General features: G+C 40.1%; 1 protein-coding gene across 1 annotated transcript in view; it reads left to right on the plus strand.

Annotated features, from left to right (window-relative positions):
• ROPN1 (rhophilin associated tail protein 1) overlaps positions 1-22,936 on the plus strand; it is a 29,541-nt gene extending 6,605 nt beyond the window's left edge. The window contains exons 2-6 of the mRNA XM_045556912.1: positions 11,037-11,164; positions 14,410-14,527; positions 15,750-15,911; positions 22,289-22,464; positions 22,730-22,936. Of these exons, the coding sequence (XP_045412868.1) occupies positions 11,049-11,164; positions 14,410-14,527; positions 15,750-15,911; positions 22,289-22,464; positions 22,730-22,796 (639 nt within the window). The 5' untranslated portion in view covers positions 11,037-11,048 and the 3' untranslated portion in view covers positions 22,797-22,936. The remainder of the gene's footprint in view (positions 1-11,036; positions 11,165-14,409; positions 14,528-15,749; positions 15,912-22,288; positions 22,465-22,729) is intronic.
• Positions 22,937-26,072: the final 3,136 nt, after the last annotated feature.

Below are 26,072 nucleotides of genomic sequence, written 5' to 3' on the forward strand. Positions count from 1 at the left end.
GTCATCATTGCATCTTCTAATAGTATTATTCCAGAGTAGCCCCTTTTCTTTTCTTTTCTTTCTTTCTTTTTTTATTTTTGCTTCATTTGGTCCCAAACATGTGGTCATTTCCCAGGCAGGTTGGTAAAATGAGTGAGGCTGCAATTGTGGGAGACATTTTGGCTTTAGTTCTTAATTATGTGACTTTTTAATTAGCTTCGTGAGCCCAGTCTGATGTAAACTACTGTGTACAGAAGTTATTAATACTTTAAATACCTTTGTAAACAGTTTCATAAAGCAGTGGTTTTCAAAGTTTGGTTTCTGGGACTTCTGAAGGTCCCCGAGACTTTGGAAGGGGAGGAGTTAGTGAGGATAAAACTATTTTTGTAATAATACTAAGACATTATATGCCTTCTCACTCTCTTTTTCTTAAGAGTGTACAGTGGAGTTTTCCAGAAGCTAGATGTTAGGTGATATCACAGTAGATTGAATACAAAGAAGATAAGAAAATATAACTGTCTTCTATTAAACCAGACATTAAGAGATTTGCTGAAAATATACAACAATGCCATTCTTCTCAATATTTTTTCCCCAGAAACTATAGTTATTTTTCATGAAAAATGTGTTATTTATATTAACACGCAAGAGATTTATTATTTTAAAATAAATATTTTTAAATTTTTAGTTTTAATTTTTAAAATGACAAATATGGATAGATACAACCCACATTAAAAAAAGCTCTGTGGAGTCCTTGATGATTTTTAAGAATGTAAAGGGATCCTGAGATCAAAAACTTTTTAAGAATCACTCTCAGAAGAAATTGTCTATCTGTATAATATAGGTGCTTTTTATTATGGTCCTGGACATAATTTACCTGGTGCCATTTTTTTCATTTGATATCTTTTCCAGGCCAGTAAGATATTTAGGCAAACAAAAAAATAATCAGGGCAAACAAATCCAAATTTGAAATAATCCTCAGTAATAAGTCCTTTAAATTGATATATATATTTTTTATTTCAGCTTATTATGCGGGTACGAAAGCTCAGGTTATATATATTGCCCATGTCCCATCTATCCTCCTGAGTCAGAGCCTCAAGCGTGTCCATTCCCCAGACAGTGCGCCTGGCACTCACCATGTAGTCAGACCTCCATCCCCTCCCCCCACCCCCCACCTCCCCGAGTCAGCACCTTCAAGCATGACCATTCCCCAGATGGTGCGCAACGCACTCATCATGTAGGCATACACCCATCCCCTCCCCCCACCCCCCGCCTCAGTCTGATGTCCAGTTGGTATCATTCCCCAATGTGCATTTAGGTGATGATCGGGGAAACCAATTTTCTGGTGAGTACATGTGATGCTTGTTTTTCCATTCTTGGGATACTTCACTTAATATAATGGGTGCCAACTCTCTCCAGGAGAACCAAAGAGATGTCGTATCACCGTTATTTCTTATAGCTGAGTAATACTCCATGGTATACATATACCACAATTTACTAATCCATTCGTGAATTGATGGGCATTTGGGTTGTTTCCACATCTTTGCAACTGTGAATTGTGCTGCTATAAACATTCGGGTGCAGGTGTCTTTTTTATAGAATGACTTTTGTTCTTCTGGGTAGATGCCCAATAATGGGATTGCTGGATCGAATGGTAGGTCTACTTGAATCTGTTTAAGGTATCTCCATATTGCTTTCCACAGGGGTTGCACTAATTTGCAGTCCCACTAGCACTGTATGAGTGTTCCTGTCTTTCCGCATCCATGCCAACATGTATTGTTTTGGGACTTTTTGATAAAGGCCATTCTCGCTGGAGTTAAGTGGTATCTCATTGTGGTTTTGATTTGCATTTCCCTGATGATTAGAGATGTTGAACATTTTCTCATATGTTTGTTAGCCATTTTTATATCTTCTTTTGAAAAATTTCTATTCATGTCCTTTGCCCACTTTTTGATAGGGTTGTTCGATTTTTTCTTACTGATTTTCCTGAGTTCTAAATATATTCTTGTTATCAGTCCTTTATCTGATGTGTAGTATGTGAAAATTTTTTCCCATTCTGTAGGTTGTCTGTTTACTCTCATGACTGTTTCTTTGGCCGTGCAGAAGCTTTTTAATTTGATCAGGTCCCATTTTTTAATTTGATCAGGTCCCATTTATTTATTTTTGTTGTTGCTGTGATTGCCTTAGGGGTCTTCTTCATAAATTCTTTGCCTAGGCCAATGTCTGTAAGAGTCTTTCCTACATTTTCTTCTAGAATTCTAATGGTTTCCCACCAAAGGTTTAAGTCTGTTATCCACCTTGATTTGATTTTTGTGAGAGGTGAAAGCTGTGGGTCCTGTTTTAGTCTTCTACATGTGGCTATCCAGTTTTCCCAGCACCATTTATTAAATAAGGAACCTTTTCCCCAGAGTATGTTTTTGTCTGCTTTGTCAAAGATTAGATGGCTATATGAGGATGGTTTTATATCTGGATTCTCAGTTCTGTTCCACTGGTCTGTGTCCCTGTACTTGTGCCAATACCAAGCTTTGTAGTATAGTTTGAAGTCTGGCAAATTAATAAAATCAATACACACAAATCAGAGGCATTCATATATGCCAATAACAGTCAAACAGAGAACCAAACTAAGGACTCAATACCCTTCAAAATAGCAACAAAGAAAATAAAATACCTAGGAATATATTTAACTAAGGAGGTAAAGGACCTCTATAGGGAGAACTACGAAACACTGAGGAAGGAAATCGCAGAGCATGTAAATAGGTGGAAAACCATACCATGCTCATGGATCAGAAGAATCAACATTGTTAAAATGTCTATACTGCCCAAAGTTATCTACAGATTCAATGCAAGCCCTATTAAATTACCAATATCATTTTTCACAGATATAGAAAGAATAATTTTATGCTTTGTATGGAACCAGAGAAGACCCCTTTTAGCAAAAGCAATTTTAAGCAACAAAATTTATATTTTTGACTACTGTATGTCTGTGAATCTCTAAAAGTACTAAACTATAATTAGATATTAAAAAAAATTATTAATATTTATTTTTAAATTATCCTTTATGGTGGAAAATAAATAATATATCTAAAGTACTTAAGGAGGCTATAGGCCTTTTTGACTACAACAAATCCATTTTCAAAGAAAATAACATTGTCCTTAAGAATATTTTAAAATAAATCACATAAAATTTTTGAAACATTAAGCATTTGGTAAGTAAAGGAGGAATTTTGGAAAATCACCATTAGTTTAATAATTAGAATTCTGAAACAAATGCAAAAACATATCATGCTCCTGGATCAGCAGAATCAACATTGTTAAAATGTCCATACTACCCAAAGTTTTACAGATTCAATGCAATCCCTATCAAAATACCAACATCATTCTTCACAGATCTAGAAAAAATAATTCTATGCTTCGTTTGGAATCAGAAAAGAGCCCAAATAGCCAAAGCAAGCTTAAACAAAAGGAACAAATCTGGAGGCATCACTTTATCAGACTTTAAGCTATACTAAAAGGCTGTAGTAACCCAACAGCATGGTATTGGCACAAAAATAGACTGTAGACATAGACCAATGGAACAGAACAGAGAACCCAGATATAAACCCATCTGTATATTGCCATCCAATCTTTGACAAAGTAGACAGCAATATACAGTGGGAGAAAGAATCCCTATTCAATAAATGGTGCTGGGAAAATTGGATAGCCACATATAGAAGAATGAAACAGGATCCATATCTCTCACTACTCACAAAAATTAATTCAAGATGGATCACAGACTTAAATCTAAGACATGAAACCATAAGAATTCTAGAAGAAAATGTTAGAAAAACTCTTCTAGATATCGGCCTAGGCCAAAAATTTATAAAGAAGACCCCAAGGGCAATCACAGCAACAACAAAAATAAATAAATGGGATGTGATTAAATTAAAAAGCTTCTGCACAGCCAAGGAAACAATCAACAGAGCAAATAGACATTTACAGAATGGGAGAAAATATTCACATGTTATACATCTGATAAAGGACCAATAACCAGAATCTACAAAGAACTCAAGCAAACTAGCAAGAAGAAAAATCAAACAACACCATTAAAAAGTGGGTAAAAGACATGAACAGAAGCTTTTCAAAAGAAGATAGACTAATAGTCAATAAACATATGAAAAAATGCTCAGTGTCACTAATCATTAGAGAAATGCAAATCAAAACCACAATGAGATATCACCTAACCCAAGTGAGAATTGCTTTTATTAAAGTCCCAAAACAATAGATGCTGGCGTAGATGCGGAGAGAAAGGAACACTTTTAGACTGTTGGTAGGACTGCAAACTAGTGCAACTTCTATGGAAAATAGTATGGAGATTCCTCAAAGAACTAAAGGTAGACCTACCATTTGATACAGCAATCCCACTACTGGGATTCCTACTGGGTTATTTACCCAAAGGAAAAAAGTCATTTTATCAAAAAGACACTTGTACTAGAATGTTTATTGCAGCACATTTCACAATCTCAGAGATGTGGAATCAACCCACATGCCCATCAATTCACAAGCAGATTAATAAAATGTGGTATGTATACACCATGGAGTACTACTCAGCCATAAAAAATGAATTAATACCTTTTGCAACAATCTGGATGGAATGGAGACCATCCTCCGAAGTATCGCAAGAATGGAAAACAAACACCATATGTACTCACTTTTAAATTGGAACTAACCAATCAGCACTCATGTGCACAGATGGAAGTGAAACTCAACAGAAATCATGCAGGTGGGAGGAGGGAGGGGAGGATGGGTGAAATCATACCTAATGGGTACAATGGACACGATCTGGTTGATGGGCACACTTAGAACTTTGACTCAAGCAGTACAAAGGCAATCCATGTAACCAAATATGGATTTGGTTACAATCCATATTTGAATTGTACCCCTGTAATAGTCTGAAATAAAATAAATAAATAAATAAAGGTAGTTACATGATAACCCGAGGCAAAAAAAATTTCTGGATTTTCCACAAAATATAAGTATTATTTATTTCAAGTATAAGTAAAATATTTTGAAAAATATTTTTGTAAGATTTTATTGAAGGCCTACAGTCTCCTTGAATCAATTATTTTCAATTATTATTTGTTTTTAGAGACAAACATTGTTTTTTTATTTTTATAAACAATAAGTCATTATAAAAGTCCATTAAGTATCAGATTCTGGATATTTGTTAACATCCATCAAAAGCCAAGAGTAAATAAATACGTAAATCAAGTCACAATGGGAAAAAATGAGCAAAACCAATTGTTTTATTAGGGACAAGTGATAATGATGATGGTGATGATGATGATGATGAAAATAAATCATTTACCTTTGTTGAGAGAAAATAATATGAAAAATAAGAGCAAATTAAATTAAAGGAGGAACTATGTATTTGAAACACATGCACAAAGATTATCACTGATAATAAATACGTTGCAATTAAAGCAATCGTCAGACTTACAGGGATGTATTTAATGAGATGGTTGAAAGGGAAAGCCCTATACAAGCATCTCTAGTGGCAGGTGTTGTGCATAAAACCTTCAGCACAAAAACAATAAGTACTGAAATCTGAAAGCTTACTGACTGTGCCAAACAGTATCCAAATATAATTTCAACTGTTGTAAATTTCTGAATGGTTGTAAAATGGATATAAATTTTGTATTACAATAAAAAGTTTACAACCATCAACCTCTCATAGCACACCTGTAACCCATTCTGCCATGTCCATGGGTGGAGAGCTCAGCTTTAAAGGGCTATAAAAGGCAGAAGAGGATTAAATGGTAACATTTGTACTACCAACAAAATTTGATGATACTCAAGCTTTCTAGGAAAGCCTATGGCACAGTATGGACTCGAGATGTGTAAGGTTTGCATAGATGGAAGAAAGAAGGAGGGCACGTCAAGCAAGCCGGCTAGAATTAGCAACATACTGAGGGAAAGAGAGGATAGAGTACTATTAAGAGTGGGTGAGACAGTGTTAAGCCTTGTCCATATCATTTCTTGGAAAATGGCCAGAGTAGATAGATTATGTTGGAAATTATTATTGGTAAAGAGTAGCAGAAAATTTATAGTTTAAAAGTATATGTATAAATTATAAAGAACCTTGAAACTCAGCATGTGATTGCCATTTTGTGAACAGGGCACTTTGACCTATTAAAAGCAGATAGATCTGGACACACTGGACAGGATAGGCCAGAGAATGATTCGAGACAGGGAGACCAGTTAGGTGGCTGCACAACAGGTGATGAAGGGCTAAGCCAGAGAAAAAGGAGTGAAAATAGGAAGGGATGAATTGGAGACACATTTCAAAGGAAACAGCAATGGGATTTAGTGAGATTCAACAGGTCGAAGAGATAGGATGATTCCAGGGCTTTGAGGCAAAAGGACTGAGAGAATGGGGTATCATGTTCAGACAAGAATTTGGAAGGAAGACTTGGTTGGAAGATGGATAATTAATTTTAGTGGAGAAGTGTCCTGGAGGCAATGGCTGCACAGGTGAGAGATCAGAGGTGGGCGAATAAGTATAGTCCACACAGTTTTGTGGTAGATGAAGCCATGGGAGGAAGGGATATGAGTTCTCCAGGAAGAGCAGCAGAAAGGCACAGGCTCCTGATGCCGAAGACTGGGTTTGGGGGAGATTGCTAACTCTCAGCAGGAGGAAGGAGGAAGAAGAGTGACAGAAGGAGGTGGAGGAGTAGGAACACATGAATGGCGTGTGCCATCAAAGGAGGGGAGAGTCTCAAGAAGGAAAGGCAGTCATATCTAGCAGGCCACCTCCCGCGTCAGACTGTGTGTGTCCAAATCCTGCCTCTGTCAATTATTAGTTGTCATTGCAAAAGTTTTATTCTCTTTCTTAGTTTCATCATCTGTAAAATGATGATAGTATATTCTACCTCATAGGGATATGCTCAGGATTAAATGAGAAAATATATACAGAATACTTAACATAGTAATTGGCACTTACAGAAATTAATAGATGTAATTTGTGACTTTTAAGGGAACAACAGAATGGTGAGAGAAGAAAAATTTGCAAGAGGTTAAAGAAGGACTGAGCATTGAGGAAAGACAGTGAGCATGGAGAATTACTGGAGATTCTTTGCCAGAAATTGAAGAGAGGTCACAGAACAGTTTTTAGAGAAGGCAGTGGGTGGAATAAAGGCTTTACTTTTGTTTGCTCTATACTGACCAAGGGTTATTGTTATTGTTGGGAGCTTCTTTAATTAGGGTTGGGCCATTTTTTCATTTACATGAGGTTATGTGAGACTTCAGAATAGAAGCCAAACAATTGCACAATAACTAAAAGATCCTGTCAAAATACATGGAAACAGTAAAATGACGCAGACCTTGTGGAAAACAGTGTGGTGGTTCCGCAAAAATTAAAATATAATTACCATATGATCCAGCATATACCCAACAAAATTGAAAGCAAAGGCTTGAACAGATATTTGTACACCTATATTCATAGCAGCATTATTTATAATAGCCAAAAAGCAGAACTGTCCTTTGGCGAAAGGATAAACAAAATGGGGTACCTAAAAGGGAATATTATTCAGCCTTAAAAGATAGGAAATTCTGACACATGCCACAACATGGATGAACCTTGAAGACATGCTAAGTGAAATAAGCCAGTCCCAAAAGGACAAATATTGTATGATTCCACTTATATAAGGTACCTAGAGTAGTCAATTCATAGAAACAGAAAGTAGAATGGTGGCTGCCAGGGGCTGGAGGAATGGAAAAATGAGAGTTAGTACTTATGGATATGTTACCAAAAAACTGTATTCCTTCCCTACTTTATATCAGCTGCAAAGAAAGAACATCCAGCCGGTAAGACATTCAGGTTTTAATTCGGTGTCCAAAGAATGGAGAAGGGAGAGCTTATGCTCTAAAGGCACCTTCTCCCTGAACAAAGGAAGATGTGGGAGTTTTCAAGAGTTAGACACGGGACGAAGAAGGTGTGTAAGAATATATAGGGTGGGGTTTCAGACGCACAGACACAGTTCACATGCACGCTTCTTCACACATTTCATGTACATAAAATGGCAGTGATTCTTAGTGATTTTTAGTATTATAATGATATGTTAATGAGGTAACGGTAACTGGAGGTCACCTGCTCTGGTCTGCACTTGCGCTTTGCACAAGTCTGGACTTCCTCTGGCATCCTGCAGGGGCTCATGTGAGTATTTGTAGCATTTTGGCAATCTGGTGTCCTTGAGCAGCTGTGCCTCTAGATAAAAGGACCAAAGAAAAATTGTTAAGAGAAAGAAAAGAGAAGGAAAAAAAAACTCTTAAAATTGTCCATTTGCTTTGTTGGGGCTATCCTGGTGACAGGTACGGTGGAGTTTCAGTTGGTGAAGATGAAAAAGTTCGGGAAATGGATGGTAATGATGATTGAACAACAATGTGAATGTACTTACTGCCACCAAACTGTACAGTTACAATGGTTAAAATGGTAACTTTTATGTTACGTATTTTTATCATTATAAAAGAATATTTTTATATATGTGTGGACAATATGAGCAAAATAAGGCATTACTCTTGGCGAGATAAAATGGATCAAAAAGTCTTCAGAAACAACTTGTAACAGTAACTTTTTAAATTATGAAATATTTCATACATACAAAATGAAATATGTAATGTAAATGTAGGTATAAACATAATGAAACAAACATCTAGGCAGCCATCAATCAGCTTAAGACATAGAACACTGCTAATAGTGTTGAGACCCCTGTTGCATCTCCCTCATGACAGTCCTCTCCTTCCTCCAGCAGGGTAACCGCCATTCTGATTTTATGTTTATCAACCCTTACTTTTTATTACTATAATTTTTTTTTTGAGACAGGGTCTTACTCTGTTTCCTGGGCTAGAGTGCAGTGGAATCATCATAGCTCACTGCAACCTCAAACTCCTGGGCTCAGGTGATCCTCTTGCCTCAGACTCCTGAGTAGCTTGGACTACCGGCACAAGCCACCACACCCAGATGATTTTTCTAATTTTTGTAGAGATGGGGTCTCACTGTGTTGCCCAGGCTGGTCTTGAACTCCTGGACTCAAGCGATCCTCATGCCTTGGCCTCCCAAAGGCTAAGATTACAGGCATGGGCCACTGTGCCCAGACCCTTACTCTTTATTGTAATATTATAACATATATATGTAACCCTAAGCAATACATTGCTTTTCCACCCAGCATTGTGAGATTCCTCCATGGTGATGTCTGTAGCATACTCATTGAAAATTGTGCTGTCTTCTCAATAATTGAAGCTTTTAACATTATGTAGTGAACTCTTTATTCCAAAAAGTGAACATTGCCTTAAAGTCTCTTTTGTCTGGTGTTAATATGTCTACATCAACTTCTTTTGGTTATTATTTGCTTATTTATATCCTTTTGCCTTCAGTCTTTGTGTCTTTATGTTTTTTCAGATGTAGCTATACCTATGTTTTAACTGTTACATTTAAGATCATTTCTTTTTACTGTGACTACTGACATGCATGGATTATTTTGTATTATGTTATTTGTCCACTTTTCCTATGTTTTCCCCCTCCTTTCTTGACTTCTTTTGGATTGATCAAGGGGTACGTGTGTCTGTGTGTGTATTTAATTCCTTTTCTCCTCTCTACAGATTTGGTGGTTGTGTTACTTTTAATATAATACTTTTATAACACTTTGTAAAAAGTTAAGAACACATAGTAAAATTTTATGCATACTTGACTTTTTACAAAGTCTAAAATTAATCATTGTTTTATCTTCCAAATAAAAGAACATAAAGTAAAAGGTAATGGAGTACCACCAACCTAAGACCACTTTAGTCTCTTGCCTTGGGATTTCCCAACCAGGCTGGTGTTAGTATAAATTTAAAACTTAGACCTAGCCTTTGGGTACAAACCCTTGGGGGAGTATTTCTCCTCCAACAAGAAGTGGCAATGGAAACAGATTTTTTTGTTGCTTACCCCTGTCTGTAGGCAGATGTTATATTTTCAGTCTCACCTTTTTACACTGAGGGTATAGTCAGTCCCTTGGAGAGTTTAAGTTTAGGCTAGAAGAGGGGGAGTCCTTTAGTCCAGCCACTTGCTTTTTGTGAGCCCAAGCCCTGGTCTCATACTCCCTTGCCTGGCCATTTATCTCAAAGTTTCAAGTTCTGGCATTGATATTTGCCCCCAGGTCAGCCCTAATTTCTTCATTTGCTCACCACTCTGGATCCTGGTTTACTCTCTTGGGTACTTGGGGATTTCTCTCACATCGTTTCAAGATCAGCAAGGTAATTTGACAGATGTGTTTACTGAGATTAGTCTGGCATCTAGGTGTTTTGAGGAAGAGCTTTTTAGTACAGCTAGTCTGTCCCTTTCTCTACTAAAAGCAGACAAAATCTTTTAATCTGTTGTTTATTTATATATAGAACCATGTACCATCTATAGATTTTCATGTTTTGTTTCAATTTGTCCTGGAACTTTTTGCATGAAAATATACAAGTTTTTTCTCTTACTGTTAGAGTAGGTAAAAACATGCAGCTATAAAGAGAGATATTCATTGAATGGCTGCTTGATGGTTATTTTTATTTGAAAATAACCTAATGTTAAATCATAAAGGATTCACAGAATAGATTTTGCTACAATTCTTACCCAGTTAATAAGAGTTGAATGACATGGAAAGATGTTCATGATATGCTGTTGAATAAATTAGTTGTTTTGTACAACCTCATTTTTTATTTTTACAAACATATATTTATATTAAAAAGTTCTGGAAGGAGACAAATCCAATATTTTAGGGTGATATCATTAGAAGATTTATTTGTTTACTTGTTGATCTCTATTTTCTAAATGAACAGTATTGTGTTCTTTTTATGTAAAAGACGCAACTACAACAAAAGGCAGGGATTAGTAAACTGCTTTCTAACCTTGGAGTTGTGTAACAATAGATAGAATTCGTCTGTCTTGCGGAAGTAGTGGAGTCCCCAAAATTGAGAGTGTCAGAAGCTGGGTGACCTCCAGGATTGCTGTCATGTTATGATTCGAAGTTTTCATCTTATTTCTTTTTTTCTCCTGCGAATAGGTCAACCATTCAATGCTTCAGACAGACAAGCAAATATGCATCCCGCCGGAGCTGCCGTTATTGCTGAAGCAGTTTACCAAAGCCGCCATCCGGACGCAGCCGCCGGACCTGATCCAGTGGGCCGCGGAGTACGTGCTCCTGTCTCCCCTGCGGCCCCTCGGAGGGCGGGGCTGGGGGCGGCGGTCAGGGACAAGTGAGGAGGTTGTCAGGGCTGCAGCCAGGGAGTCGTGCCTGATCAGCATGATCTTTGTGATTTTCAGCTCTCTCATTGCTTTGGTGCTTTTAAAATCAACTCATAAATATTAAATCAAATTGGGCGAGGATGGGATGCCCTCCCTAAGCGAGTGAGACCGAGCAGTAGGACGCCAGGGCAATAGGCCAAGTGTCCTGAGACGAGCAGCAAGAGTTAAATTACCACATCACACCGCACACGCACTCGCACCCCACCCTACCCCCCTCCCCCGTCCCAGCGGAAAGAAGGGCTGGGAGTCTCCGGGGAACTTAGCCGGCCTGTCTTCGTTCTCCTGTCTTACCACTAGAGGGCAGCAGTGCACATGGGGGAGTCAAGCGCAGGCCTTCGGGGTCACTGGGTGGGGGCGGTCCAGCTGCTCACCCCTTTAATCAGCCACCTTCCTCCACTGCTGCTAAAACTCATACTTCCCCCCAGCGAAAGACACTTTGTATCTTGGCTTTGGGGAAATTATTATTTTCTTTAGTGTTTCTTTGAACTGAGCTGTTGCCGCCACATACAGACGTCCACACAGTACACGTAGCATCCTAGAGAAAGGAGGCTGAGCAGACTGAGGAGGTCAGGCCTGGCTGAAACGGTGTGCCTCAAACACAGGAGCCTCCTGCAGGGCAGACCTCCAGAGGATGCCGAATCAATGGAGCTTACACAACAATAGCTGCTGGCCTGCACTGAAGCAGCTTTACACAGAAAGCCTCTCAGCTATGAAATTGCCTCTTAGACAAACTCACCTGCTTGAAACTGGGGAACCAGGGCTTGGGGCAGGAGTTGAGAGCTAACTAGACCTCCCCGACAATTTTCAGGGCGTATTCCCTGTTGGATGGTTGCCTCCTTAGTAGTGTTGCAGTGGGAAAGGGGTAGTAAAGCGGCTGTTGAAAGGGAACCCGTGGGCTGGGGGAAGGGAGATGTCCTCAGCCTGAGGTTGCGAGTGTGTGTCTTGAGCAGATGGTGGGGGAGTGTGGACCCCTTTGCCAAGGCACAACACGTCATCTGAGAGACGCCTTACAGAGGAGTCTCTGAGCCAGTGCTCTTGTGCTTTGGTGCCAAGTTAGGATGAAGCTTTCACAAATAAAAGGAAAATAAGCCAGTGGTGCTCATAAAAAGAGACAAATGGTATTTCTCTGCCTAGTAATGAGCCCTGTTTAGTTGTCCATTCTAAATTTTATATATTACCTCTAAGATTGAACTTTAGCATCAGAAGACTAATTTCCTTTGGCAGAGTCAGACGGACTTTGTTTTATACTACACAATAGTTTAAAACCCATTTTATTGTTCTTATACTACTGTTTCATTATAAGAAAAATGGTATTTCTTGGTATTGTCCCTGACATTTATGGAAGAAAACATTCCACAATTGTAGCCTTCTTGCTCCCATATTGTATCATGTGCTATAAATTTTTTAGACACCCATGAAAAATCAGTTTTTAGTTTAACTACAATGAAAAAGGAGGGCTTGACCTAAGAGCACTCTCCATGCCATTCAGACATGAAAAGCACTTATCAGATGGCTTTATGTGACTTATAAACCTGTAGCATTTTAGAGAATAAAACTCCACAAAGTATTTCCAAGATAAAATATGTATTTAATTCATGGCAAGCAACAATTTCCCTACATATGTGCTGTCAATAAAGAAACCACCTACCAGGCATTGGCAAGACATACACTTATTTGTCCTGTGGTAGGCATGTGTGACAACACAAATTTGCAATATATGTGTATGACCATGGAATTGTTCACTTGGAAATGAAATGAAGCTCAATAATCCAGAGGACTAAGTCTGTGACTACAGCCTTGTTTCCATGTTCTCTAACCAAATCCACTAAAAAGTCCAAAGATATTGCTGCTTAGTGTCACTCTCTACCTGGGTGGTCACTTCTATGGAATGAGTTGCTGTATATCTTTGTCCCTCCCATTTATATCTCCCAAGTCTGGTTATAAAGGCTGAGGCGACACCCTGCTCCTGTTTTCACACTGCACCCACACCCACTCCAACACTGATCTGTGTGCAGAGATTTCTCATGCACATTGTTAATGATGGCCTTAAAGTATTTCTTCTGCCCTTTCTACTGATGACCTCCAAGGGGTGACTGGCATGTATTGCTTTAGTCTATGTAGCTTCAGCTCTGCATTGCTATGTGGCTTAGAGATGGGCAGTGGTTAGCCCCATCATTGTATGGCTTGACCCTAAAATGGGCTTTTATATCATTCCTTTTATATTCTTTTTATACTCCCTGGATCTAGAGAAAGTAGTGGAGGGGAAAAAGCAGGAGGGGACAGATGTTTGTGATTCAGGGATAGTCAATCACTAGGCTTTTGATGGAGAAGACAGACCCTGCCATACAGCATCATGACCCACATGTCAGCTGCTCATGTCCATTCCCTGCCAATCCTGAAATAGGACTCAGTACTTTTTCCACATTGCCCGCAAATGAACTCCTCTTCACTAAGCATTAGAGAGCAGGCAGATTGTACTGAAAATTTTGAGGGAAGATAGAGAAGGGTTTTACTTCACATGTGCCACATAATATGAGGTCGTCTCGAACCCTTCTTTGGCTTGTCTTCTCTCCTGACCTCCCTTGGTGCCCTGCCAGCCTTCTCTCCCTTCCCTCCTGAAGCCCGAGCCTCACTACCTCCCCAGAAACCCTTCCTGACTCGCCCCTACAGCACCTTGATCTCTTCCCCTTTCTTATGCAAATCACTTTAGTTCTCTTTCAACTTCTCTTCCCAAGATTGCATATATATGTATATATGTGAAAATATCCTATATAGATCTCTTATGATATGTATGTCTGTGTGTGTGTGTATGTATACAATTCTTAGGGATGACTGAAAAACAAAAACCTGGACCCAATATGCTCCAGGGAATTGCACACCAAACTTCTGTTATTCTGAACAAATCTTTGTATTCCCTAAGCATTCTCTGTATCTTAAGTATTAATAGAAAGTAACATATTCAGGCCTTTCCCATATATAAATGAACCACAGTGCCTGATACATAGAAGCCACTTAACAAAGGTTCTTTCCTCTCCCCTCTTCCCTCAAAAGAAGGTGGGTGGATTCCTAGAGCAGCCAGAGGCCACTGGTATGTAGGATGCTTCCCCTACTCTCCGACTTTTTTCTTGTAGTTATTTTGGGGCTTTGTCCCGTGGAGAGATTCCTCCAGTGAGAGAGCAGTCTGAGCGATTTCCTTTGTCTAACTGGGCAGAGCTAACGCCTGATCTGTTGAAGATCCTGCATTCTCGGGTAAGGACTGCACTGCAGCATCCAGGGGGATGCGGGATGATGCTCAGGCTGGGTCCTCCTGTCAGTCAGCTGACCACTTAGCACCACCTCGAAACTCAATAAACTGTGGCCTGAAAGTAAATCTTCCCTCGGGGAAATAGGAACAGGCTTGAAATAGGCTTAGTTGAGTTGTCAGTGGGGTCATCCTAGATTCCCCTGAAGCTGGCAGAATGTCCAGGGGCTCAGTGCAATACTAATCTTTTCTGTCTAGAAAGGCACAGGTCCCTAGTTCCCCAACAGGGTCTCCCTTACTAATCAAGACAGTAATATGATGCCAATCAGGGTTTGGGGAGGGGCATATTGTAGCTCCCCCAGCTGTCCCAGGTGCAGACATAGCCAAGCTTTTGGGGAAAGCCCTGACTCTCTTCACACCGCATCATCCTGTGAGCAGCCTAGTGAATAGAGGAAGAGGCTCTGGCCTGAGAAGGTTTGGGGTTTGGCCAATTCCCAGGAAATATGGATTAGAACCACCATGCCTTGCTTTAGGATGCAGGACAGGGTGGTTTGGGGTGATTCAGGGCTGACTTGGCTACCTACTTTGGTCCCAGAGGCTTAGTGTTTCTCTAGATCAGAGGGGCATGAGAGATGATGCAGTGCTCCACGGGAGGCACCTGTGGCCTGTTGTATTATTGGACAACAACCAGCCATTCATTCTTTCCCTCCTTTTAACCACCAAGTACCTTGCGTAGTGAACATGGCCAGGCTCTAAAACAGACTCAGGTAACAGTGGGAATTTCCTATCATTCCTAAGGAAGCATGAGGGATGCATTTGAGGTCTGGTGCTAAGAACTCAGTGCAGTCTGGAAGTCAGAAACCTAATGTTTTGTTTACCACTAATTAGTGGTCTCAGCAAAGTCCTCTGCCCCTTGGTTTTGTTTTCAGGCCGTCCTATTTGTCATATAGGGACATCTTAGTACTAAAACAGCAGATGATAAAAATATCAGAAAAAAATTAAAATGTAGTATAAATGTATGTCTTTCTCATAATTCTGACATCTGAAGTTTAAAAAATCATTAAATTATATCTCGCCATGCTCTTCACTAGGCTTTGCAAAGAGAACTGCCAGAGTCGTCATTTACTGCCCCTTGCTATGTGCTGGGAGAACAGGTCTGGGCTGGGGACGTGTTTGTCGGGGCCTTCTCTCACCCTCTTCCTCATTCTGCGTTTGTCGCCTGCCCTGCAGGTTGGCGGCAGACTGATCATCCAAGCAAATGAGCTGGCCCAGATGTGGAAGGTGCTGAATCTCCCAACAGATCTGTTTAATGGCGTGATGAATGTGGGTCACTTCACCGAGGAGATCGAGTGGCTGAAGTTCTTAGCCCTTGCTTGCAGCTCTCTTGGAGTTGTGAGTCAGCTTTATTTTTTGTTGCTTAAGGGAAAGTCTCTCTCTGGGCCTGGAAGGACAGCACATCTACACACACAGTCAACCCTCCAGGGCTGATTACCAGCGTGCCTCTTCTTGACTTCTCTGCCTCTTTGAATCAAGGTCATTTTAATGCTCATCAGCCGGAAGCAGGAGCTGGGAGGAGAGAGAGGGAAAAACTATCATCAGACTCTGGGGAGAGTTGACTAAAGTGTGGCTTTTGGATTATTTATGAATTTCAATCATTGCCCTCAGATTTATTTTCATACCACTCCACTCCCTCCATTTGTATTCTTAGAGATAACCAAGACCCAGCTATAGAATAAGATTTCCAGACACCTAAAAGATATACCAAGAGACACTTTTTAAAAGAAGTGCAGTGTTATAGAAAAAATACTATTTGATAAACATAATTGGATATAAAAATCAGAGATAAGAAAGCAAGAAAGGAGAGATGAGGCTATTTCTAGACTTATAGTCATGACATCACCATGGATGCAGGATGTTCATACAAATTTATACCTTTTCCAAATTTGACTTGTTTGAAATTAGAAAATCCACTTTCTTGCTTTAAAGAAAAAGATCCTGAAAACAGTTTATATGTATATATATTTAAAGCTTAGGTATCACATGTGGACTCACTCTTGTCAAACACTTATAATAACTTAAATGAAAATGAATGAAAAGCATGTTTTTTAAAAAAAAATTCCTGAAATATAAAAAAGTTTAAAAATTAATGAGAAAATTATTGCCTCTGCCAAAACCAAATGGTATGAAAAGGTGGTTTGGATCATTCCACATATCTAAACACAATCTTGTTCTTTCTTCTCAAATATGCTTGGAATGCATATTTGACATTTTTGTTTCTGAGAAAATTTAACAGAAATATTATAGTCCAACTTAGAGAGAAGGAAAGGAAAAGCCATTGGTGGTTGTTTTTTTTCTTCATTGTCCTTTGTAGCATTTACAGAATGAATAAACATCCTCCAAAGAGAAGAGGAAAATGCAGCAGGGACAGTGATTTGTCGATCAGGACTCAGAATTGGGGGAATCACAAAAGGGAAAATTTAAAAATGACACATTTCATTAAATTCTCATAGGGTTACAAATTTAATTGCACCACATTCAGAGATGTTTTTTTCTGGGGGGGAATGTATCTTTTAAATTTTATATTTTATCTGTAGTTAATTCTGATCTTCTTGAACCACTCCACCCACAAAGGGTAGAGTAAGAAAATAAATAAGTTGGATCCTATCCAGTTATTTCAGATTGATGCAGTAACTGAAATAGCCTGAAGGTAAAGATCCCAGTCTTTCAGGTTCTTCCTCACCACAGTCTCTTCTCCAAGATGGCAGTTGAATGTATAGGGAAAGGGGTGACTCTAGGATCCCACAGCAGCCAAGTGAAGAGCCTCCCACATCCCTTGGTCCTCTCTGGTGCCCCTGGTCTCCATGGCAATGCCCAGTCTGTCTGGTTTCTAGCTGCTTGCAGCTGAAGTCTTTGGTCTCAACTCTCTCGGATTGGTCAAAGCTCTATGAAGCTCTCCCCGGCTCATCTCATTTCTCACTGGTGTTGAGGCCTCCTTGAGTCTCTGCCAGTTTGTCCTCACCTGCTCCTGGCTCTGGTGGTCTACTTCACTCACCGCTTTGTGAGATGTCTGAGTCCTTCCCTTGTCCCTATATCTCCTAGTAACCAAGAGTGACTTTGGAAATCCAAATTCCAACCCTCCCTCTGCTTAGCCACCATGCAGCTTCAAGGTTTCCTCTGATATGCCTTCCTCCCAAATTGGGGAGGGGAAACTACGAGGTGAATTGTATCTTTCTACTTCCCTTAAAACAAGAAGGTTGGATTAAATGTTCCATGAGTTTCTTTCACCTCTAACATTCTATGATTCCATTCCTGCTTCTCCCCTTCAACTGAGATACCCTCAAGGCCTACCTCTGGATAACAGTGAGCTTCTCCAATTCTTTTTTTTTTCCTATATATTTTTAGTTGTCCAGTTAATTTCTTTCTGTTTTTCAGTAGAGACAGGGTCTCACTCTTGCTAAGGCTGGTCTCGAACTCCTGACCTCAAGCAACCCTCCCGCCTCGGCCTCCCAGAGTGCTAGGATTACAGGTGTGAACCACCGTGCCCAACCTAGCTCCTCCAATTCTGAGAGCTGCTAAGATATCTGACTTTGCCCCTCATCATCCCTATGTAAAAGAACATCTAGAGGTAAAGTCAGCCTGGAGGTCAAGTCAGTAAATAAAGGGTGCCCTATGAATCCAGGAGCCAATACCGTTATACTCGTTTGTATCATGTTGGACTGCTTCTGGGATCTTAAACATGGAGTTGGTCAGTGCTATGGTCTGAATTTTCATGTCCCCCTCAAAATTCATATGTTGAAATCTTGGCCGGGCGCGGTGGCTCACGCCTGTAATCCTAGCACTCTGGGAGGCCGAGACGGGAGGATCGCTAGAGGTAAGGAGTTTGAGACCTGCCTGAGCAAGAACGAGACCCCGTCTCTACTAAAAATAGAAAGACATTATCTGGCCAACTAAAAATATATATAGAAAAAATTATCTAGGCATGGTGGCGCATACCTGTAGTCCCAGCTCCTCGGGAGGCTGAGGCAGGAGGATCACTTGAGCCCAGGAGTTTGAGGTTGCTGTGAGCTAGGCTGATGCCATGGCACTCACTCCTCTAGCCCGGGCAACAGAGCAAGACTCTGTCTCACAAAAAAAAAAAAAAAAGAAAGAAAGAAATCTTGACTTCCTGGGTGATAACACTAAAAGTGGGGCCTTTGGGAGGTGATTAGTTACGAGGGCGGAGCCCTCATGAATGGGATTAGTATTTTTATAAAAGAGGCTTGAGAGAGCCTGTTTGCTCCTTGCACAATGTGAGGACATATAGAAGGTACCATCCACACAGAAAGTGAGGAACAGACCCTCACCAGACAATCTGCTGGCACCTTCATCTTGGACTTCCCAGCCTCCAGAACTGTGAGCCATAAATTTCTGTTGTTTGTGTAATAAATCACCCAGTCTGGCCAGGCATGGTGGCTCATGCCTATAATCCTAGCACTCTGGGAGGCCGAGGCAGGTGGATTGCTTCAGCTCAGGAGCAATCAAGCAAGAGTGAGACCCCGTCTCTGCTAAAAATAGAAAAATTAGCCCGGTGCAGTGGCCCGCACCTGTAGTCCCAGCTATTTGGGAAGCCGAGGCAAGAGGATTGCTTGAACCCCAGGAGTCTGAGGTTGCAGTGAGCTATGGTGATGCCACTGTACTCTACCCGAGGTGACAGAGTGAGACTCTGGCTCAAAAATAAATAAATAAAAAATAAATAAAAATTATGCAGTCTAAAGTATTTTGTTATAGCAGTCCAAATCGACTAAGACAGGGCCATCATCTGGTGGAGTCCTTGTATTCTAGTTAATCTATATCTCCCTAGAAGTAAGCCCAGGAATTCTCTTCTTCCTCTGTGCCATCTAGAAAGGCCAGCTTGCTCCTTGTAAGAGAGTCTAATAGTGGGAATTTTTACTCTAGTAGGTAATACGTACATTTACTCCAGTCTCTAGCTCTCTGGGTCTAACATACATAATTCAAAATGCTATGGCGTGCCTAGTACAATGGCTCATGCTTATAATCTTAGCACTTTGAGAGGCAGGAGGATCGCTTGAGCCAGGAGTTGGAGACTAGCCTGAGCAAGAATGAGACCCCGTATCTACAAAAAATAGAAAAATTAGCTGGGCTTGGTGGTGTGTAGCTGTAGTCCCAGCTACTCAGGAGGCTGAGGCAGGAGGATTGCTCAAACCCAGGAGTTTGAGGTTGTAGCGAACTATGATGATGCTGCTGCACTCTGGCCTGGGAAACAGAGCAAGACTCTGTCTCAAAAAAAAAAAAAAAAAAAAATGCTGTGGTGTACAGACCTGTATTCCCCTTCCCTTTCAGCACTCCTTCCTCTAGGCTGGCCTATGCCATTGCCTGTTGCACTGAGAGTGATTATAAGAGATCATGTATGTCATAAATAATCGTGTTCACTGGAAGGAATGACTTATATTTTGTTAGCAAACAATTTGCTTTTTGAGCCTTTCACCTCTGCCTTTGAAAATGAGACCCATAAGATGCTTAAAGGCTACCTCTATGAAGCAGATCCCCATCTGACTAAAAATTCTTGTGCAAGAGAATGAAGATCTGTGTTTACTTTAGATTTATGTGTTTACTGAAAAGGTCTAGTCCAAACAGTTCTTTATCCATTCATCCATTTATTAAATCTTGAAAAATATTTAAAAATCTTATGAGGTCAATAGAACTTGTAGGTTTATTGTTTGAATGGTCAATAAAAGAGGGTATTTAGGGCTGAAAGCACCTATGTTGGTTTGCTGGGGCTGCCATAACAAAGTATCACAGACTGGTTGGCTTAAACAACAAAAATGTATTGTCTCAGTTCTGGAAGCCAGAAGTCCAAGATCAAGGTGTTGGCAGGGTTAGTTTCTTCTGAGACTTTTCTCCTTGCCTTATAAATGGCTTTCTTCTCCGTGTGTTCTTTTGTGCCCCATATGTCTGGTGTTTCTTCTCCCTTTCTCTGCATCCTAATCTCTTCTTATAAAGATACCAGTCATATTGGATCAGGGCCTACCCTAATGACTTCATTTTAACTTAATCACCTTTATGAAGGTCTATCTTCAAATATAAACACATTCACAGGTTCTGGGGGTTAGGGATTCCACATATGAATTTTAGAGGGGACAATTCAGCCCATAACAGCACCCCCAGAGAGAGGGCAACAGAACAAAGGTAGTAGGAGTGCAGGGTTTTTTTTGGAGAAGCACAGAGGATGACCTGTGCATGGAAATGATGAAGCTTAGTGTGTGTTTGCAAACCTACCCCAAACCATTCTCATGCTGACCTCATTTCACAAGCATGCCTTAACATCCTCACCGACAGCCTCATGTATGCCCATCCTCCCCCCTTGTAATTAAGTGAAAGTGCCTGGAAGTGCCTGTGCTTCACAACAGCTTTCCATGAGAGGACCTCCAGGGGCAGGGGAGATTAAATGGAGGTGGCCTGCTGCAAACCCAAAATTTCTTGGACATCATGTGGTTTGTCATTTAAAAATTATTGTACATTGAGGATTCTATTTCATAAAATAACAATGCTTGTTAAATATAGATAAATAAAATTTAAATATTAACTCAATTAAAATTAATAATAATTCATTAATGTAAATAATGCTCAAATTACTTGCCATCAAGTAACACTGATCACTCCAAGAAGAGAGGCCCAGTTGATTCACATCCTTATATATACCTCCTACCTCACAGACATACATTCCCTGGGTAACACACAGCACAGTTAAAGAAGCACCATCTAGACTTTCATTATATTCAGGGATAAGATGAGAACAGAAGAGCAAACATCAACTGCCTAGGAAGTCTCCAGCCATGTGGGGAGATAACAGAGCTGCTTGCTCATGCACCCAGTCACACCTAGTTCACCACTCAGCACTGACCTTCCACTGATCCCTGGAGGGTATAGAAGGGTGATCTGTACATCATTAGCGTTCATAAGCCACCAAGATGTATATACTGACCTTCATTTCACAACTCACTTGTGAAATTTCTTTAAAAGGTAGGTTTCTTTAGAGATGGGATCAGTTCTGAGCATGATCCTTTAATGTTGAAATTTCATTGTAAGGAGTGATTCTGCAGCAACCTTCTATTAAAACTCCTGGCACTTATCCTCTACTAATTTTTCCCCAAGCACAACAGGGTTTTAGTATTACGTGATAAAAAGTATTAGATGATCCTATTTAGATGGATCCACATGTTTTAGGAGAATGGGTTTTATCTTTATGTATAGTACCATCTTCCCAGCATCTGGGGCTCCTTTCTCCCTGGGGATGTTACCCTTCTCTTACATTTTCCCCTACTGTGGCATTGATGCAAGTATCTTGCTGGAGAATAGAGGCTAGAATAATTACCTCAACTCTTTCAGAGATAAGATTGGACAATAATAATAAGTAATAATTCTAATTTTGTAGAATATAAAATCAATTTCCCTCCTTTAGTAGTGTTATTCTGATTAACAAAAACCTTAAAGTATTCAGGAGTTTATAGACTTAATTCTTTGAGAGTAGCCCCCTAACAAAGAGAGGAAAGAAAAAATAAAGATACCCAATAGATACTCAATATTTTTAGAATGAATTTGACATTTGAATGACATTAGAATGTAGAATTTTCAAGCTTTCTAGAATCTTAACTCATTTCCACTTTATTTTATGAGAGCAATATTTTTGTTTTCTTTCTAGTATCTAAACTGATCTCAGAAATCTAGCCTGGAAGAGTGACTTCTCTTCATTTTATCTTACTGTTTTATAGACGATTGCCAAAACTCTAAAGATAGTGTGTGAGGTTTTATCATTTACCCACGATGGTGGACCTGCCCGGATCCCTTTCAGCACCTTCCAGTTTCTCTACACATACATTGCTGAAGTGGATGGGGAGATTTCTGCATCGCATGTCAGCAGAATGCTAAACTACATTGAACAGGAAGTGTAAGTAAACTTTTACCGGTTGGGGTGAACGAATACCGGGAAAACAAATCCAGCAGGTCAGAATATGGTGAGATTACTACAGAAGTAGAAGTTACCATGGAGTAAAAGTGGAGGAAGAGGAAGAGCAGGCAGTCAAGAGAAAAAGAAGGTGATGTGGGCAGAGCAGCAACAGAATTAATTTGGAGTCAGAGGGTTGTTTATATATTGTCTTTCTTAGGATTAATTGTTAACCGAACTAACCTCAGATATACATTTTTCCAAACAGAATTGGTCCTGATGGTTTAATCAAGGTGAGTGACTTTACCCAAAACCCCAGGGTTCGGCTGGAGTAAAAGCAGAATTTTGGCAATTTTAAAGGAAGATACAGAGAAGTACTTCAGAATGACCGAACTCTATACGCCATCCAAAGTCAATTTTCTTGTACAACTGGTACACACGAATAAACAATTAAGCAAACATATGAAATCAGAAATGTGTGGAATTAAGATGTGAAATTGTTGGAACACTCTCATTACCAGGTTAGTATTCTTCTCACGTGGACACTGCGTAAAAGTGGCTGACGAAGTGTGGATAGAAAATGCAGCTCAAGGCAAAGTCAGACTGTCAGATTTTAAAAGGGAGAATGTTAACCAGACATAGTTTTGATGTTCTGTGATTGTTAGGCATAATTTACATGGTCAATGTAAGTTTTTACCAGTTTATTTCTCCATTTGTTGGTACTATGCTAGTCATTCATGCATTCACTTATCAATATTTATTGAGGTTAGCTATGCGCCAGGAATAGGGTTGCCAGATAAAAGACAGGACACCCAGTTAAATGTGAATTTCAGATAAACAACAAATGTGTTTTATTTTTTGCTAAACCTGGCAACATTAGCTAGAAACTATGGTGGCTTCTGGGCATATACAAATAAATCATATCTGAATTCTGCCCTCAAGGAGCTCACAGTCTAACACTAAGGTAAAGACATGAACATAAATCATTTTAATGCAAGCGGCCTTGAGAAGAACTAATAGAGTGTTCCAGAAAGTGCCAATGTCAACAGATGTAATTTTTTCTTTAGGGAAAATCCCCTGCATGAGCCTAAGACCTTTTGACAAGGTCTTAAAGATTTTTCTTTCTGGAAGGAAGCAGATGAGATTAACAGGCTGTGATTATTATTCTTAACACCAGGTGTGCCAAGGCCACTGGGTCATTCCCTTCTATTTGTAATATTATCCCCTCTTAAAAGTTGCTTTTGCTCAAAAATCATGTTAGCTTACATGCATAACATCAGTTGGGAAGAAGTTTGTCTTTGGTGTCTGAATAAGGTAAAAGGAGATTGTAATTGGATGTTGCCTTGGGCCCTTGATTTCTGCCTAGAGTGAAACAATAAAAGGGGCTGAAACAAATCCTCCCATCCCCCCTTCACTGGGCTGCACCTGCAGTGGGTGGGCAGTAACAAATCCTGCCTGCTGTCTGCCTTCCTAACCAAAGTGGCCCATCCTTCTCTCCACTCTGGGACCTAAGGCTGTTTGAAAAGGCTGAAGCACTGCAGGTGGAACCTGGCACTGTAATTAATCAGGATTAGAGAATGAATGAAACCTGCCTTAGTTTCTTGGCATCTCAGTTTCTCTTCCATCGTGGCCAACGAATTGAAATATGGTCTTGCCCGGAAATGGGGATCAAAAGGGAGCAGAGGGGGCAGCCCCAATTTGAAATACCTTAAAATAATGTATGCAATTCATAAACATAACAAAAGCAAAAGGGTCCTTTGTACATTTGGGAAAACAGAAATCAGAAATTAAATCTCAGTAGCCTTGAACAATCCCTCAAGAGTGAGGCTAATGAAATTCCAGCCATCAAAGTGTATATTGGACACAGATATGAAGTTATTGATGGTACTATAGCTATCTATGCTTACTCAGACTAAGCAGATTGGCAATACCATTGTCACACTGCCAATTCCTCATCTTCTAAGCCACCACTTGGTGTCTGCCATCTTTCTCCTCTGCTGCTCTGCCTCACTGTGGCGATGCTTGCTCCAAGCTATCGATGGTGCTGAAGCACAGCTGCTCACCAGAGACACAGCCTCCACAGCACATGGGCCAAATCAACCTGCAGCAGTGAAGCTTCAGCAGTCACCCCCAGGGTGGAAATCAGCTTTGCCCTCCACCTGGGCTACGATGTAGTAACAATATTATAAATACTGTAAGAATGATAACAGCCAGTATTTATTAAGCACTTACTGTATGCAAGTGACTGTGTACAATGCTTCACACACATTCTCAATTTTTTCTTTATAATCTGACTTACAAAGTCAGTGCCATTATCCTCATTTTATAGGTGAAGAAACAATCTTAAAGAAATTAAGTTGTTCAATGTCACTGATGAGAAAGGATTTGAATTCAGGTTTGTCTGACAACAAACCTATGCTGCCTTGTATATATGCGCAGTGCCTGTCTAGGTATGGGGTTTTCATCCCAGAAACAATCACGAAGACAGAGATTTAAGTGCAAATAGTTTATTTGGGAGGCAATCCCAGGAATGGTGGAAAGGGAGTAGGAAGAGTACCATAGTGTTGGAAAGAAAGCCAATAATGGGTGTATTATCCAGTCAGTTACTCCTGTCCCCCAGTACTGCTGGGGAACTCTGGGAGACAGTGGAGAACCTGTCTCAGAGTTATCCCAACCTGAGGGGTGAGGAAGCTCTTCATCCAGCACTGGCTGAAGGCTGCTTCCTCACCAAGTCCCCGTGTGTCACTGACTGAGGGCTGCTTCAAGGGGCGTTCAGTTTCTGCGTCTCTGGCTGGCCTGAGCTTGTTCTTTTTGCTCCAGAAAAAAAAGGTCCTCGGGCAGGAAGTCACAGGTATTCACACTAAGCAGCCACTGGTGTCTGCTACAACACCTTGCAGAGATTTTAATAAAATAAATTTTTAACATTTTAATCATTATTATTATTTTTCTCCTTGGGTCAGGCTCAAGTCTATGGAGGCTAAAGGGTGATAAGTGATGGCCATTGTGCTATGTTAAAATTCATACCTCACCTACAAACCTGGAACATTGTCCCCAACCAACTGTTTCTTCCTTATGATGAAATCATTCCAAAGGGGCTCTCTTGATCCTTTCTGCCAACAGACTCTTGTCAGACCCACCCCACTGGCTTTCCCATCATGACCAGCAACATCTAATTCCTGGCATGACCCCAGTTAAGCTGTCAAACTGAGGCCCTCATAGCATATGATTTGCATTTCTCCTTTTAAAAAATTTTAGGAAGCAATAAAATCAGGGGAAAAAAGTGGGTTCTTTCCTAAATTAAGCTGTTTTGATTAAAGTGAAGACTGCAGATAAATTTAAAGCTTCAATGGGAAATGCAAATATTATGGCTCAATTCCATTTTCTCTATATTCCATGCCCTTCCTCTCCTTGATGTTGTTCAATCAGGGACCTACAATCCCTAGTTAACCAACAACTTTAAGGATCACCTGGGCCTGCCACAGAAGGAGTTGGACACTCCAGTGTGGAGGGCTGGTTTTGAATTAGGTTAGAATAGGAGTCTTGACCTGAAATCCTTGGAAAGGCTCCTGAATCCTCTGATAACATTACATACAAATATGTTTCAGAAATGT

The sequence above is a fragment of the Lemur catta genome, chromosome 1 (genome assembly GCF_020740605.2).
Source record: "Lemur catta isolate mLemCat1 chromosome 1, mLemCat1.pri, whole genome shotgun sequence".
NCBI lineage: Eukaryota > Metazoa > Chordata > Mammalia > Primates > Lemuridae > Lemur > Lemur catta.